At 29.2% G+C, this 15839-nt stretch overlaps 3 protein-coding genes across 3 annotated transcripts; 1 reads left to right on the forward strand and 2 right to left on the reverse strand.

Moving 5' to 3' along the window:
- Positions 1-29: 29 nt before the first annotated feature.
- Positions 30-11946, forward strand: LOC134837276 (Golgi-associated plant pathogenesis-related protein 1-like). Its single transcript, XM_063852644.1, has 4 exons — positions 30-218; positions 10312-10443; positions 10978-11328; positions 11646-11946. The coding sequence occupies exons 1-4, from the start codon at positions 30-32 to the stop codon at positions 11703-11705; spliced, it is 732 nt and encodes a 243-aa protein (XP_063708714.1). The 3' UTR covers positions 11706-11946.
- On the reverse strand, positions 7790-10159 carry LOC134826912 (mitochondrial potassium channel ATP-binding subunit). Its single transcript, XM_063839418.1, has 2 exons — positions 10060-10159; positions 7790-9945 (listed from the first exon to the last, which is right to left on the reverse strand). The coding sequence occupies exons 1-2, from the start codon at positions 10098-10100 to the stop codon at positions 7902-7904; spliced, it is 2085 nt and encodes a 694-aa protein (XP_063695488.1). The 5' UTR covers positions 10101-10159; the 3' UTR covers positions 7790-7901.
- A 1344-nt stretch (positions 11947-13290) lies between the features above and the next one.
- Positions 13291-14299, reverse strand: LOC134836974 (protein OPI10 homolog). Its single transcript, XM_063852274.1, has 2 exons — positions 14154-14299; positions 13291-14081 (listed from the first exon to the last, which is right to left on the reverse strand). Exons 1-2 carry the CDS (start codon positions 14181-14183, stop codon positions 13521-13523), a joined length of 591 nt encoding a protein of 196 aa, XP_063708344.1. The 5' UTR covers positions 14184-14299; the 3' UTR covers positions 13291-13520.
- Positions 14300-15839: the final 1540 nt, after the last annotated feature.

Here is a 15839-nt window from a genome sequence, read left to right on the forward strand (position 1 = left end):
AAATTTTTACAAAAAAAAAAAACGAAATAATGAAACAACAACAACGACCGTCGACGACACCGAAGAAAGCTGTTCAATTTAGTCCGTCGATACCACAGATAAATATCCCGAATCTTCCGAGTAACTTTCATTCAAGAAAGCGGCACGAAGAGCTCGTCCTGAAACGTCTCCGGAATGTCGTGAATCGCGAAGATAATGGCAATGCGGAATACGGACCCGTAAGTAAACAAACATCGTTAACATACTAACACGAATATTAAATTGCTTGCACGAGACACTCACTATTGAAGTAGGTCATGTAAGTTGTACGCGCGCCCATCTTATCAGCCAAAAGACATAAAAAAAGGGAAAATATTTTGCGGGATGAGGAACAAATTGAAATTTGATTACCTCGTTTCGCTACCGTAGGCAAGGATTTGAGACGTGTGAAAACGTGGAGGTGCAAAAAAAATAAATTTGATTGAATGTTGCGGATGGCGGTAAATGAGATTTCAATACCATCAGTCGATCATGTGTGAGAAAACAACACAACAATATGGTAAAAAAAGCAATTTCCTCGATATACGTGGAACAAATATGCGAAAGAATGAATGAAAAAGAAATCTGATTAAAGTGTTGGACCGGAAAAACGTCGTTAGTATTAATGTCTTTGTTGTTATGTATGTGAGTTTTCTTCCTTATAAGCACTTTAAAAATAGACGAACGCCTTTAAAATTTTTTGATAAGAAAGATTGATGATTTTAGAGTTAAAATTAGCAATTTTTATCTTTTAAAGTTTATTAGAATCGACGAAAAATTTTTTTTTAAATTTTAATTTTAACGGTAATTTTTTTTTAAAGTTCAATAAAATTTCCTCTTGACAAAATCTTTTCATTTAAAATAAGAATTTTTTTAAAAATTTGAAAATTTTCTTACAATTTCTCGAACGAAAAGCAAATTTTCAAATTCATAACGGAAATTTTTTGAATTTACGATTTTTTTAATAACTTTTTTTCTTGAAAAGTTTTGTTTTAATTAAAAATTAGAAAATTTTTCAAAATTTTTGAAAAATGATTTTTTTAAAATTTCTCCATTTTAATCCATATTAAAAAAAATTTTCAAATTTTCAACGGATTTTTTTTTAAATTGACATTTACAAATTTTTATTTAAAATATATTAATAAAAATTTTCGATCTTAACAAACTTTTACTTTTCGAAAATGAGAAAAAAAATCTTTCTATTTTAAAAAATTTTCTTATCTTTTAAAATTTTTTTCACTTAATTCATTGAAAAATAAATTTTCAAATTTTCAACGGTAATTTTTTGATTTGACATTTAAATTATTTTTTTTTTAAATATTTTGATAAAAATTTTTTTCTCTTGAAAATTTTAGGAAATTTCCTTGTTCTTAATTTTAATCAACAAAAAAATAATTTTTTCAAATTTTTAACTGAAATTTTTCGAATTGACATTTGTCAAATTTTTGTACAATTTTTTTAAAGTATTGAAGATTTTTTTTTTTATTAATTTTTTATGGAAACAAATAATTTATAAATTTCGAAAATTTTTCTTAAATAAATTATAAAAAAAAATATTTTTTTAAATTTCAAACTAAAATTTTTTTGAATTGACATTTACAAATTTTAGTTAAAACTTCAATAAATAAAATTAAAATTTTTAATAACTTTCGAATAGTACTGAAAAATTTATCAATTCTGAAGATTTATTTTGTTTAAATTATCAAGAAATTATTTATAAATTTTTAAACGGTCACACTTGACATTCATGACATTTTTTGTTTAAATTAGTAAAAAAATTGTCGCATTGTTATTCTCATAAATTTTTGATAAACTTGACATTGTCGACATCGACCTTTCATTGAACTTTCGATCTTTTTCACACGTTTTTTTCTCAGAAATGGAGTTGCCTGGTACATTTCTACAACGAAAATCTCACATCTCGCGTGTGATTTTCATTAAATTTTGCCAAAAACAACACAATAACACTTCGCGCTTGACCATTCAAAAATGTGTCCAAAATAAATATCATAACTACGTAATATTTTTGGCACGCTACCATCTCATTTGCTTATTAAATGAAATGATAAATTCAGCAGCAGCAGTAAAAAAAATTTTTTGCCTCCTTTATCAACCTCATAAATTTGAATATTATGTAAAATATTGTATTTAATGAACGAATAATTTTGCTCTCTGTGTGTGCGATTTCGGGCGTTTTTTGCCTTGTTAAGGCAAAATTATTTAAGCCAAGCGTCGATGATGAATCGAGAAAAATTATGCGGCGCAAACAAAAAACATCGTGGCATTAAAAGGATATTAAAGTTTTTGTTTGGTTGGCTTCTGCTGCAGTCTATAAATAATGACAAGAAACAACAACGCCAAGCTACCGACCAGAAATTTATGGCTTTTAATATAATTTGAGGTTGTTTTTCTGTACTTATTTCTTCTTCATTCGTTCGTTTGTTTGTTAATTCCAGTCCCAAAACATTAATTAGTTGTTATGTCGTTTATTAATTGATGGCATGAGAATATCAAATATCAGGCGTCTCCATTGGAAAAAATGAAAAATTAACAATTTTAATGACCTCCAAGCCTGTTTTCACACTTCCGGCACATAATTAATGTTGTTCTTATCCTTTTTCCGCGTGATTTTCTTTTTCTTCAACGCCTGTCCCATTTTAAAATCATATTAGGGGAAAAAAAAAGTTTGTCATCGTAAAAAGAGAAAGTGTATAGAAAAAAGTTTAACCACAACGGGCACATTCCGCCCAAGATTAGATACGCCGATAATCTAATTTAAAAATGACTCTACATTTTTCGTCGCATTCCTTTCCATCACATGCCACATGCCTTCACACAACTTTGCAAGGATAACGTGATTTTCCTTTTTTTTTGCCAACCAAGAGCGTGTCGACTTTATCAGACGAAAGCTATAAATATATAATAATAATTATTATAATGTTCCTATGTTTTTATCATTGCCATTCAAGAACAACATCAAAAAGTTATGGGAGCTAAAGAGGCAACAAACAAAATAAAAATCCACTTGAACACGATTTCGCTTACAAATTATGCGATGGTAAAACTACTCTAATCGCACACGAGTCAAGTGTAATCAGGATTATAATTGCACGACATTTATGTTGTATGGGTGAGCAAAAAGAAATCGAGAGAGAAAAAAAACATAAATTAGTGCGCGGTTTCGTTCTGTGTTAATCGCAAAAGACAAGGGTAAATACGTCGGAGAAAAAGGGACTAATAAATTTAAGTGAGATTACAATTCATTTGTTATTCGTCTGTTACTATTTACTTGCACGAAAGAACAAAATTTTTATAGTGCTTGTGGTAGCTAACATTTTTTTATTTGTTTTGACGAGATCTGGATTTGAGATACAGACAAAAGGCGATACATATTGTTCTTTTTGCTGATTTTTATTTGTTTGTTTTGACAAACGAATTTTAGCTCTTTTGAGGATGTCTTTACTTTCAATTGGGATGTAAAGTTTGAAAAAGATCGCGATCTGAGGATCAGAGCAAATGATCAGACAAATAAAAAAAATGGCGTCTTGATCTGATACTTTGTTCTGATCTCCAGATCGCGATCTTTTTAACTTTCAGTTCATTTTGAATTGTAAAAGATCGCGATCTGAAGATCAGAGCAAATGATCAGATCAAGAAAAAAATGGCGTCTTGATCTGATACTTTGTTCTGATCTTCAGATCGCGATCTTTTTAACTTTTATTTTATTTTAAAATTTTAAAAGATCGCGATCTGAAGATCAGAGCAAATGATCAGAACAAGAAAAAAATGGCGTCTTGATCTGATACTTTGTTCTGATCTTCAGATCGCGATCTTGTAAACTTTCATTTCATTTTTTATGGCGAAAAATCGCGATCTGAAGATCAGATCAAATGATTAGAACAAGACAAGATGGCGTCTTGATCTGATACTTTGTTCTGATCTTGAAATCGAGATCTTTCATCGATCTAAAAAATGCGCCAAAACAGTGATCCAATCTTTGTAACTTTTTTTAAAAACCTCTCAATACGCTCACATTTTTTTCCTTTTTCATCAATTTTTCACCAACAAACAAAAAAAAATCAACACCAACAAACGACATTGATGTCTCCCCGTAAATCCTTGCTAATCTCACACGTTAAGGCATTAAAGTAGACCGCATCTAAACGAGATAAATGTTTAAAACCTGTAACCATGAGAGAGATGACTCGAAAAGTGCTCATCACGTAATTACAAGAAAATGTTTTATTATCTGATGCAACACTCTGGCATTAAATATCCCACAGGGAGCTGCTCTTTACATCACAAACATAAATATCTGCCATATAAAATAATAAAAATAAAATGACGTCGTAGAAATTTTCTCTCCTCAGACAAGAGAAAAACTAACAAGAAGTAGGAGGTGAAACACGACCGACGACAAGATGTCTAGCCAATATTACATGTATCAAAATATTATAATGTGGAAAATCCAATTCAATTACCATTTTCTTTTATAATTTCCACGTCCTTATTCCGCAGAAGAGACGAACAAGAGGATATCGAGCGATGAATAATAAATGTCATCCGTAATTGAAATATCCGATAAATTACAATTTATTGGGAAATTCTCCTAAGATGAGATCGTGTTACAAATTTTGTGTTCTACTTTCTCTTACGAAACCGAGGAAAATGTAAGACAATGTAAGACAAGCGAGACAGTGTGACGATATTTTAAATATTTATAACTCGAACAACTTGTAATGCTGAATAATAGAAAATAAATTCAAGGCTATATGCATGAAATTGCATCACAGCAGGAGGCACAATAAAGATGGAATGAGACACGTGTTGCTGATCGAATTATTTTTCATGCAAAAAAATGAGAAAAATCCACATGCGGAAGGAAAGAGATGCAAAAGTATAAAAAGTTCACCCTGTTGATGAACAATAAAATTCCGCATAAAAAGTGGTTTGGACAATAAAAGTCTTCTGTTCTCTTTGCTATTTTGCTCCATTGTATCTCAGGTGCGTTTTTTTTTTGTTGTTTGTCGTCCTCGAACTCTTGAAAGCATCAGTGGGCGTTTACAACAATAAACTTTGACAGAGGCTTTCATAAATTGAATTATATTGGACCTTTTTTCTCCGTCGCTTTCGTTCCTTTAATAATTAACAAGGGTCGAGATCAGTTTAATTCGCAAAAAGTTTCGTAATGAGAAAAATATTTTTCGTGGCGAGACTAAATTCTCGGGAAATTTTTTTTTCGTGGAAAGGGGCTGAAAACACAGTTTGCATTGATTTTTTGTGTTTTTCATGCTTGTAATGAAAAGTTGATTTGAATTCCGAGCATTTGCATAATTTACCCTTAAAAGGCAGTTTGCTCGCTCTCGGCATAAATTGATATAAATTGCATACGTTCTTGTTATAAATGAGATTTTTCTGTTATTGTTTATTCAATTATGTAACAGGCTCGATATGTACTGTGTTGGGGATACAAAAATAGCATTCGATCGAAAAAAATAAAATTTGTAAAGGATTTTGGCTGAATATAGTGATGAGAGCGTGTTTTTATTTATTTTTTTTTTTACTAAATATGTTAAAATTTTTAAAATTCAATCTGAGACTTTTTATTGAATTTTTCACAATTTTTAAAATATTTTATTTCTTGGGAGCTTATTTTTTATATATTTTCTACTTTATTTTTTAAATTCTAAAATTTGCTGTTTAATTATTTAATTTTTTTTTAATAAAAATTAAAATTTTATTCCAACATTTTTTTAAATTTTTGCCAAAAAATTGAAACTGAAAAAAAATTTTCCTTTGACATAGTTTTGTTTTGAAAACTAAATCAAGATCAAAAAAAACTGTGTCAAAGCAATTTTTTGTCAATTCTTGCTCGAACTGGTTAGAAATTTGTCAGAGGGCTCTAATTTATCATTTTTAATCATTTTCTAACTCAAAACTGCCAAAAAATTGAAACTGAAAAAAAATTTTTTCTTTGACATAGTTTTGTTTTGAAAACTAAATCAAGAGCAAAAAAACTGTGTCAAAAACTGTGTCAAAGCCATTTTTGACAAATCTTGCTCCAAATGGATAAAAATTTGTCAGAGGGCTCTAATTTATCATTTTTAATAATTTTCTAACTCAAAACTGCCAAAAAATTGAAACTGAAAAAAAATTTTTCTTTGACATAGTTTTGTTTTGAAAACTAAATCAAGAGCAAAAAAAACTGTGTCAAAAACTGTGTCAAAGCCATTTTTGACAAATCTTGCTCCAAATGGATAAAAATTTGTCAGAGGGCTCTAATTTATCATTTTTAATCATTTTCTAACTCAAAACTGCCAAAAAATTGAAACTGAAAAAAATTTTTTTCTTTGACATAGTTTTGTTTTGAAAACTAAATCAAGAGCAAAAAAAAAACTGTGTCAAAAACTGTGTCAAAGCCTTTTTTGTCAAATCTTGCTCTAAATGGATAAAAATTTGTCAGAGGGCTCTAATTTATCATTTTTAATCATTTTCTAACTCAAAACTGCCAAAAAATTGAAACTGAAAAAAAATTTTTCTTTGACATAGTTTTGTTTTAAAAACTAAATCAAGAGCAAAAAAACTGTGTCAAAAACTGTGTCAAAGCCATTTTTGTCAAATCTTGCTCCAAATGGATAAAAATTTGTCAGAGGGCTCTAATTTATCATTTTTTAATCATTTTATAACTCAAAACTGCCAAAAAAATGAAACTGAAAAAAAAATTTTTCTTTGACATAGTTTTGTTTTGAAAACTAAATCAAGAGCAAAAAAACTGTGTCAAAAACTGTGTCAAAGCCATTTTTGTCAAATCTTGCTCTAAATGGATAAAAATATGTCAGAGGGCTTTAATTTATCATTTTTAATCATTTTCTAACTCAAAACTGCCAAAAAATTGAAACTGAAAAAAAAAAATTTTTTATTTGACATAGTTTTGTTTTGAAAACTAAATCAAGAGCAAAAAAACTGTGTCAAAAACTGTGTCAAAGCCATTTTTGTCAAATCTTGCTCTAAATGGATAAAAATATGTCAGAGGGCTCTAATTTATCATTTTTAATCAATTTCTAACTCAAAACTGCCAAAACTGCCAAAAAATTGAAACTGAAAAAAAATTTTTTCATTGACATAGTTTTGTTTTGAAAACTAAATTTGTCAAAAACTGTGTCAAACATTTTTTCAAATTTTTAAATGATTATGTCAAGGGCTTTAATTAATTTTTAATAATTTTTTTAATTAATAAAAAATTATTTTTAAATATTTTTTAAAATAATTTTTTTTATTTAATTTATTTTTTTTTATAAAAATTCAATTTTTTTATTATTTATTTAATTTGGTTTTATTTGTGATTTTTTAAATTATTGGTTTTATTTGTTTTTTTTTGTAAAGATTAAATCATCTCAGAAGAACATTAGAAGCCTTGCAAAATTGAATTTTCTAAAAAAATGTACAAACTAACACTCAAGAGAAATTTGTTCTGCTAAATAATTGATTACCACACGAGATGTTTAATCAAAAAAAGTTCATTTCACCTTCATTTTGCAAAAATTACCTTCAACTATCACACAAGTACTTGCTCGGAAACGAAAAATGTTAATTTACTGGAAAATTTCTCTTCAAACCATGCGTGATGCGCGTCAGATTCCGAGTTAATAGAAAAAATTGTATCTGACAGCAGGTGGTAGAAATGTTGCTATTTAAAAAGTTTTCCATTTCACGAGTAATCAATGTCAGGTGTTTCGTTCTCCCATGACCTTTTTGAAGAAAACACTTTGCATGAACAAAAAAATAAATTTTATTCTCATAAATTTGTCTAGATTTGCGTCATGAATTGTACTAACAAAGAAAAAAAATATTTTTTATCCCTAAAATAAAATTAATTTGTCATTTTACCCTTGCGCCCGTTCCCCTTTCTGTCTTTCTTGCTGCTTAACCAAGTCAAAGTAGTGTCCCCGTTGTCTCATAAGCGCGTCATGCGTTCCCATTTCGACAATTTTCCCGCTGTCGAGCACCACGATGACATCAGCGTTCTTTATCGTGCTCAGTCGATGCGCAATAATGAGCGACGTGCGATGTGTTGCCGCGATATCGAGCGTTTTTTGTACCTCTGCTTCACTATTGGCATCCAAGGCACTCGTCGCTTCATCAAGAATTAGAATTTTTGGTAACTTTAAAAGAGCTCGTGCAATAGCGATTCGTTGTCGCTGCCCGCCACTCAACTGGATGCCACGTTCGCCAACCATCGTGTCGTATCCCTCAGGTAATTTTGTGATAAATTCGTGACATTGTGAGTCTTTGGCGACATCCTGAATTTCCTCGAGTGTCGCATGAGGACGCCCGTATCGAATATTTTCGAGAATTGTCGTGCCAAAGAGGATCGGTTGTTGCTCAATTAGTCCGATAAGCTCTCCGCGCAACCAATCAGGGCAAATTTCCCGCAAATCGACGCCATCAATGAGAATTCGCCCGCTTGTCGGTTCATAAAATCTCTCTAATAAGCCAGCAATTGTGGATTTTCCGCATCCGCTGTGCCCAACCAAAGCAATTGTTTGTCCAGGTTTCAGCACGAGATTAAAATCTTTGAGAATTGTCTGCTCAGGTCGCGACGGATACACAAAAGAAACATTTTCAAAGACAATTTCTCCTTGCACAGAGTCATTTTTGAGCCGAATTCCCTCATTTAACTTCACTTTTGGCTCGACAGACAAAAATTCAAAGACTCTCGAACCTGCGGTAAGTCCCTTGATGACTGTTCCAAACAAAATTGATCCTTGGGCGAGACTTCGTTGAACGATTTGGGACCCAACTAAAAATGCCATTAACTGTCCCGGGCTGATACTGTCGTTCGACATCAAATATCCCCCGATCGAAAGTGTGCCCAAAACCATCCCGTTGAGGAATAAATTCGTCATTGCCTGAAAAGCGGCGATTCCTGTGCCCAGTTGTTGCGACAAAATCGCCGCTTGTTCCGTTTCTCGTGAGAAAAGTTCAACTTCGGTCATCTCACAGGCACTTGCTCGCACGGTTCTAATATTACTGAGGGCTTCTTCACACACAGCAGTTGCTTTTTCCGACTGAATTTGCGATCTTTTGCTCAAAATCCGCAAACTTGCACCGAAAATCGATCCAATTAGCACTCCAGCAGGCACAGAAACGAGCGCTACAGTCGCCAAATGCGGCGAAATGAGGAAAAGTGAGATCCCGCCGCCAATTAGTTGAGCAATTGAACGTAAGCCTTGCGCCACACACTGCTTAAAACTGTGTTTAAACTCCTGAACATCCGTCGTGAGACGATTTACGAGCTCTCCTGTTCGATTTTCATCGAAAAAAGCCAAATCCTGTACAATTATTTGCCTGAAAAGATCTTGACGGATTTTTGTCGCCATTTGTTCCCCAATTTGACTCAGCAGTAAAATGTACATGAACGTAAAAATACTTTGTCCGATGTAACATGTGAATAAATTAATGGCATGCGGTTTCATGTCTTGCAAAAACTGCCCACGATCGAATTCAGCGGCATTTTTCGCGTATTTTGACAGTGCATTCACCAAACCGCCCAGCAACGTCGGAATTTGGATGTTCAGGTAAGCAACGACGAGTGCCGTGACAATTGCTGCGAGAAATTTCGCCAAATGCGGCTTCAAATACGTCCAAAAAAGCCGCCAATCGAATTTTATGTCTTTTTGTGATTGACGAAGGCCCTTTAAACGACTCGCTTGACACTCGACAACGAGATTTTGGTTCCTCAGATGCAGCGCGAGGGAAATTCCGGTGCCTCCTAACACGAGAAATCGTGATAATTTAAAGACATTTCCAGTTTCCGGCTTGACAGGTGTGGAAATTTTGGTGAATTCACGTTTTGCTTGTCGCAATAAATTCTGTCGCACGCTGGCAACGAACTGCAATTTATTTATACAATGCGGCGTCTGCTTCCTAAAAATACAAACACACATTTTCAGATGGACCTTGACCCAAAAACAAAGATTTTCATGAACATTGTCACTTTTGGTAGGATTAATCCTGTGAAAAAGTGGCAAAAGGACTTACCTGCAAATGTTTGTCGCTCCAGCAAGTAAAATTTGTAGCATTTTCGGGGCTTCCTTGAGGCGGAGGAAGAGCAAAAATAAAACTAAACTGCTCGATTCGATAGACGGAAGCACACTGAACAGCTGTTTTCATTCAGAAAAACACGTGAATGGGTTCTGTAGTCGTACAGAATTTTATACCATTTGGAATTGTCGAAAATTTTTGAATGAGTAACGATTTTTTAATGATTTTTATTTTATTTTTTCATTTCAGAACGCTTCCAGAAGGTTTGACGATGAAGACTCCAAAGTCGTGTTGGATCGTGATTTTATACTTGATTGCTTATGTTGGCATAATGAATACAGGGCACGGCATATGTCGCCAGCATTGACAATTTCCAATGAAGTAAGATCATTTTTTCTCATTTTTTTCCTGATTTTTTGAAAAAAATAAATATATTTATTAATACTTTTAATTAATAAATAAATAAATTTTAATTATAAAATTAATTAATTTTAATTATTAAAATTAATTTATAATTATTTAAAAATTATGATTAAAAAATTAATTTAAAAAAAAATTTTTAAAATAAAATTATTTTTAATTTTTTTTTATTTAGCATAATTAAACATGTGTGCAAAGTACCAACTCGTTTATTTTAGAAATTATCAGTTTTTAAAAAATTTGATATTTTTATAGAATTAAAATATAATTTTTTTAAGAAAATTAATTATTTATAAAATATTTTAATTTAATTAAATTATTTCTTTAAAATATTAAATAATTTTAAAAAATTAATTAAAATTAAATTTTATTTTTTGTAAATTAAATTTAAATTATTTTTTAAATTATTAAAATTAAATTAATTCAATTTATTTTTAAATTTTATTTTTTTTAAGAAAAATTAACAAAAAATTAATTTTTTAATTTTTTTTTCAGTTGTGTGAAAAAGCTCAGCGATGGGCCGATAAACTAGCAGCGTCGAATGAATTTTACTACAAAACGAACGAGAAAACCTTGGGACAGAATCTCTTTTGTTGTCCCGCCAACAACGTTTTGACTGATCTAACAGGACAAGAAGTGGCCTCCTATTGGTATAAGGAAGTAAAAAAGTACGATTTCTTCAAGGAAGTGTCTTTGTTGCACACGAACGTGAATACAGGGCACTTTACGCAGATGATTTGGTGCGCGAGTCGTTACTTTGGCGTCGGAAAAGCCTTTTCAAAGACCGGGAAAATGTTTGTTGTGGCATTTTATTTCCCGTGCGGCAACATTGTTGATAAGTTTCAGGTAAATTTTTATTTTTAATTTCCGAGGAGAATTTTGACAAAAAAATATTTAAAATTTCAAAAAGTTTTAAAAAATTTTTAAGAATAATTTTGAAAAGAAAATTTAAATTCTTTATTGATTTTTTAAATATTTTTAAAAAAATCTTTTAGCTAAAAATTTCATTAAAATCTAAATTTATTTAATTATTTTAATTTTTGAAAATTATATTTCATTAAAAAAAAATAAAATTAATTTTAGAAAATTTTTAAATCAAAATTCTTCTAAAAATTTAATTTTTTAAAATAAATTAATTTAAAATTAATTCTTTTTATTTTCAGTATAACGTTCTTCCACCGAACTTAGAGGAAACCGATGCCGAAAATAACAATAGCAAATAGACAAATGCTCTTCCAACAAAATCTTTTAATAGAATATCTCAAGTCTACCACAGATTACTACAAATCCTCAAAATAGAACGTAGCAACACAATTAGGGACGATAACGATAACAACTAGAAATCTTAAGAAACACGCATTTTTACACAATTTGCACCCAATTTCCACAAAAAAGCCCTCCCTCCCTCAAAAACACGCCCTCATGTACAATATAACGAACAATGAAAGTCACGCATTTGGGACCTCACTTACTTGCACTGTCACAACAAAAAGACTTGTTGGAAGAGATAAAAAAAAAATTACCAAAAAAACTTTTTAAATTTTTTGTACATATTTTTCATAACTAATTAGGCAAAATTTATGCGCGCGCTCTCTGAAAAGCAGCAAATTCGTGGCTTCCTTCTTATATTGTTCATGAGGGTTTTTTGATAATCCCCTCCCGCAAGCAGTGTTGTGAATGTAAATCCTCAAGTAGTGATCCTCGTAAAAAAATCAATCAATTTATTAGAAATTTGGTTCACTTTTGCCTATTAAACGCTTACTAAAATAATCTATTAGAACTATACCTAAATACTATATTATACATTAATATGAGCTTACGAGTTAGTTAGTTTCTCTAAAAATTAGTCTAAACGAAAAATACTATAAAATATTATTATTATACTGAAAATTTAGTACGTATTTCTAACGTCCACAAATTAAGAAGCAAAGTCAATAAAAGGATGAATTATTGCTCAGGTTTCATGACATTCAAATTTAAAATGAGCAAAAATAAGAGGGTTTGGAATTATTCTTGAAAATTTCTTTAAATTAATTTAAATTTTAAGCTGATATAATTTTGAGAATTGTTTCAATATTTTAAGATATATGAAATATTTTTTTATGTGAATTATTTAATTTAATAAAATTTAATTATTTAAATAAAAAATGGTAAATAATATAATTATTTAATTTTATAAATTTAAAAAATTAATTATTTAAAATTAAAAAAATAAAAAATTAAAAAAATATGAAAATTAAATTATTTATTAAAATTAAACATTTATTTAAAATTTTTTTTTTAATAAAAATTAAAAATAAAAATTATTTACATATTAAGTTAATAATAATATTATATAAAATAAAATTTTTATTAATTTAATAAAAAATATTTTTTTTAAATATTTTTTGAATTTATTATTTTTTTATCGCAAAATTAAAAAAATAAATTTTGGATAAAATTTTATTTGATGAAATATGTAACATTTTTCTAAATTATTTCAGCTTTAAATTTAAAATTATAAAAAATGTCTTCTGAAAAATTAAAAAAAATATATTTTTTATTAAAACATAATAAAAAATTAAAAATATTAAGACAAAACGTAATTAAAAGTAAAGATAGTCAATAAAAAAATTAGATAAGTTGACAAAAAATCCACCATCAAGAGATATACACCAAATGCTTCCGCTAATTAAATTTAATGTTAGAAAAAAGACAACAGATCGAAAGACAAAAAAGGTAAAAATTTATATTAGAACTCAAAATTGAATTATAATTTAAAAAAAAATCATAAAGTTAATTAAAAAAAGTCAAAATTTTAATATAAAGTCCTGTTTTATTCATATTATAATATATATTTATTACAAATAAAAAGAAAGATAAGCAAAAAATGATGATATAAATAATAAAAGTTGTTGATGAATGATGAAATCGCATTTTTATTTAAAAAAAAGAACATTTTTTCCTACAAATTAAACTGGGCTTCAAAAAAAATTCCAACAAACAACTTAAATTAACTCATCATCCACCGTAATATCCTGCATTTCCATGATTTGCGGTCAGTTCTTCCAAAAATTCGGATTTTGTTCGAGGCGGCGTTGGAAGTTGACGTACCACGATTGCAATGTCGACAGAGGAACGAACGTTTCCATGGGATTTGGTTGCATCTGGGATTGTGTCACGGCAAAGCTCGATGCGAAATTAAAGAAATTCTCCAAAATCTTCTGTCCAAACTGCAAATAACTGTTTCCCGTGTTGGCAATTGCCGAAGTTTGTTGCAAAACATTCACCTCCGGCTCAATAGAGACGCCAATTTGTGCCGTATGCGAAATTTGTTGTTGCCCAAAGACAGATCCTTGATCCATAACTTCCAGTTCGTGCAATTTCTTCAGTTGATTTATCTTGAAAATGGCCGATGGCTTGGAGTTGGAGATGTGCCCGAGATACTGAAATTGCGGCGGCGAATTTGGATCGGGCCAGGAGAAGTAAACGGCACCTGCAGTGCCTAAAGCCATCGGGGTGTCGGCAGTGAGAAAGACAACGATGTGATTGATGTTGTCGGCTTCCGGAATTTCGATGAGATATTTGCCGGGTTCGATTTCTTGGAAATTTGTTTGGACCTGAAGAGGGAAAAAAAGCACACCGCTTGTGAAAAAAATTGCAAAGCCTCGAATATTCGAGAAATTTCTTACCAGTCTGCCAGATACGATGAGTCCTAACATGATGAAAGGTTAATTTGGGAGATCAGAAGTGAAAATCGATCGTTTCCGGAATTTTTCAAGGCGTATTTGTTCGAAAATTTTGAGAAAAACCTTTTTTGCAATGATTTGTGTGAAAATTGTAAACAACAGACTACAGAGCCGTCAAATGTGAATGACGTACCAAATGCTAATAGCGACTTGGAAAGCAAATGGTATAAAATTCAATTTAATTTTACGTTAAACATTTATAAAAATAATGTTGAATATTTTGAGAAAAAAAAAGAAATATTTAAAATAAAAATTAATGTTTGTGAAAAAAAACTTTATGAAATTAAAACTTAAATAATTAATTTAATATTTTTTTTTAAATAAATTAAGAAATTATTATTTTTTTTTATTTCAATAAAAAAAAATATTTAAACATTAAAAAATAGAAATATTAAATAATATATTATTATTAATAAAAATATTAATATTATTAATTTTTAAAATTGAAAATTAATTTTTTAAATTAAAATAATCTTTAAAAAATTTTTATTTTTGAAAAGCAATTTAATTTTTTTAAATTTATTAAAAATAATTTTTAAAAAATTTTATTTAATTTTATTTTTTTTTAAAAGCAATTTAATTTTATTTAATTAAATTTTATTAAATTTATTTTATTTATTTAAAAAAAATAAAATTAATAACATTAACAAAAAACAAACTCCATACAATGTTAACCGGCGTATTTCATTCATTTTATTATACATTCATAAAAAATCAGCTGTTCATTCATTTCAAAAATTCATTCACACAAAACAAAACTTGAACCAAACAAAAATATTGCAACTTCAGTTTGTTTTGAAACTTCATCCGGTTAAAACGTGTGTCGTTTAAAAAATTTTAAAATATTCTTTTAAAAAAATAATTAAAAAATTTATAATAAAAAATAACTTTAAAAATTATTAGTATATTTTATTAACAAAGAAAAAAAAATAATTTAAAATATAATAAAAATTTATATTGAAAAAAAAAAATTAAAATTAAACCGTATCCTTCAAAAAAATTTACCTGAAGTAAAATTTCAAGGAAGAAGTGTGAGAACACATGTGAATATCAAAAATTAAAAAAAATCTCAAATTGCATAGATAATTTTTGTTGATACATTTGCGTCTCTCGAACAAGACACGAACAGATAAACATAAAATAAATAATAATAAATTCTTGTATGTTTATGACGAGTACCGTGAAATATTCAAATAAATCACTTGGCTAAAAAATTTTCAAAAAGAAACCATATGGTAATAACCTTATCTTATTAAATTTAATTATAATAACAGTTAAAAAGTGCATCATATTTACGTTGTAATTACTCACTTTAGAATAAGAGTCAAGTGCGGTCGCAAATTTAGCACAACATAATACACATGTTAAAAAAATATTAATTTTAGAAAACACTTAGACGGGTGTGTGCTTTAGTGTAAAAGTTGTGTAAAAAAGAAATGTTACTTGTTTTTGAAGTAAAGTGGATTTAATATCAAACAACGCATGAAAAGAAAAAAAAATATACAGAAAAAAATAAAACAAAAATAGAAAAGTAACTGTATGAAGCAACATTTCTCTACTACACTCGATTATTAGAAGTGATTGAGAGCATTTGATTTGTTTCAATAAATATCAACGTCGACATCGTTC

This window comes from Culicoides brevitarsis, chromosome 1 (genome assembly GCF_036172545.1).
Source record: "Culicoides brevitarsis isolate CSIRO-B50_1 chromosome 1, AGI_CSIRO_Cbre_v1, whole genome shotgun sequence".
Classification (NCBI taxonomy): domain Eukaryota; kingdom Metazoa; phylum Arthropoda; class Insecta; order Diptera; family Ceratopogonidae; genus Culicoides; species Culicoides brevitarsis.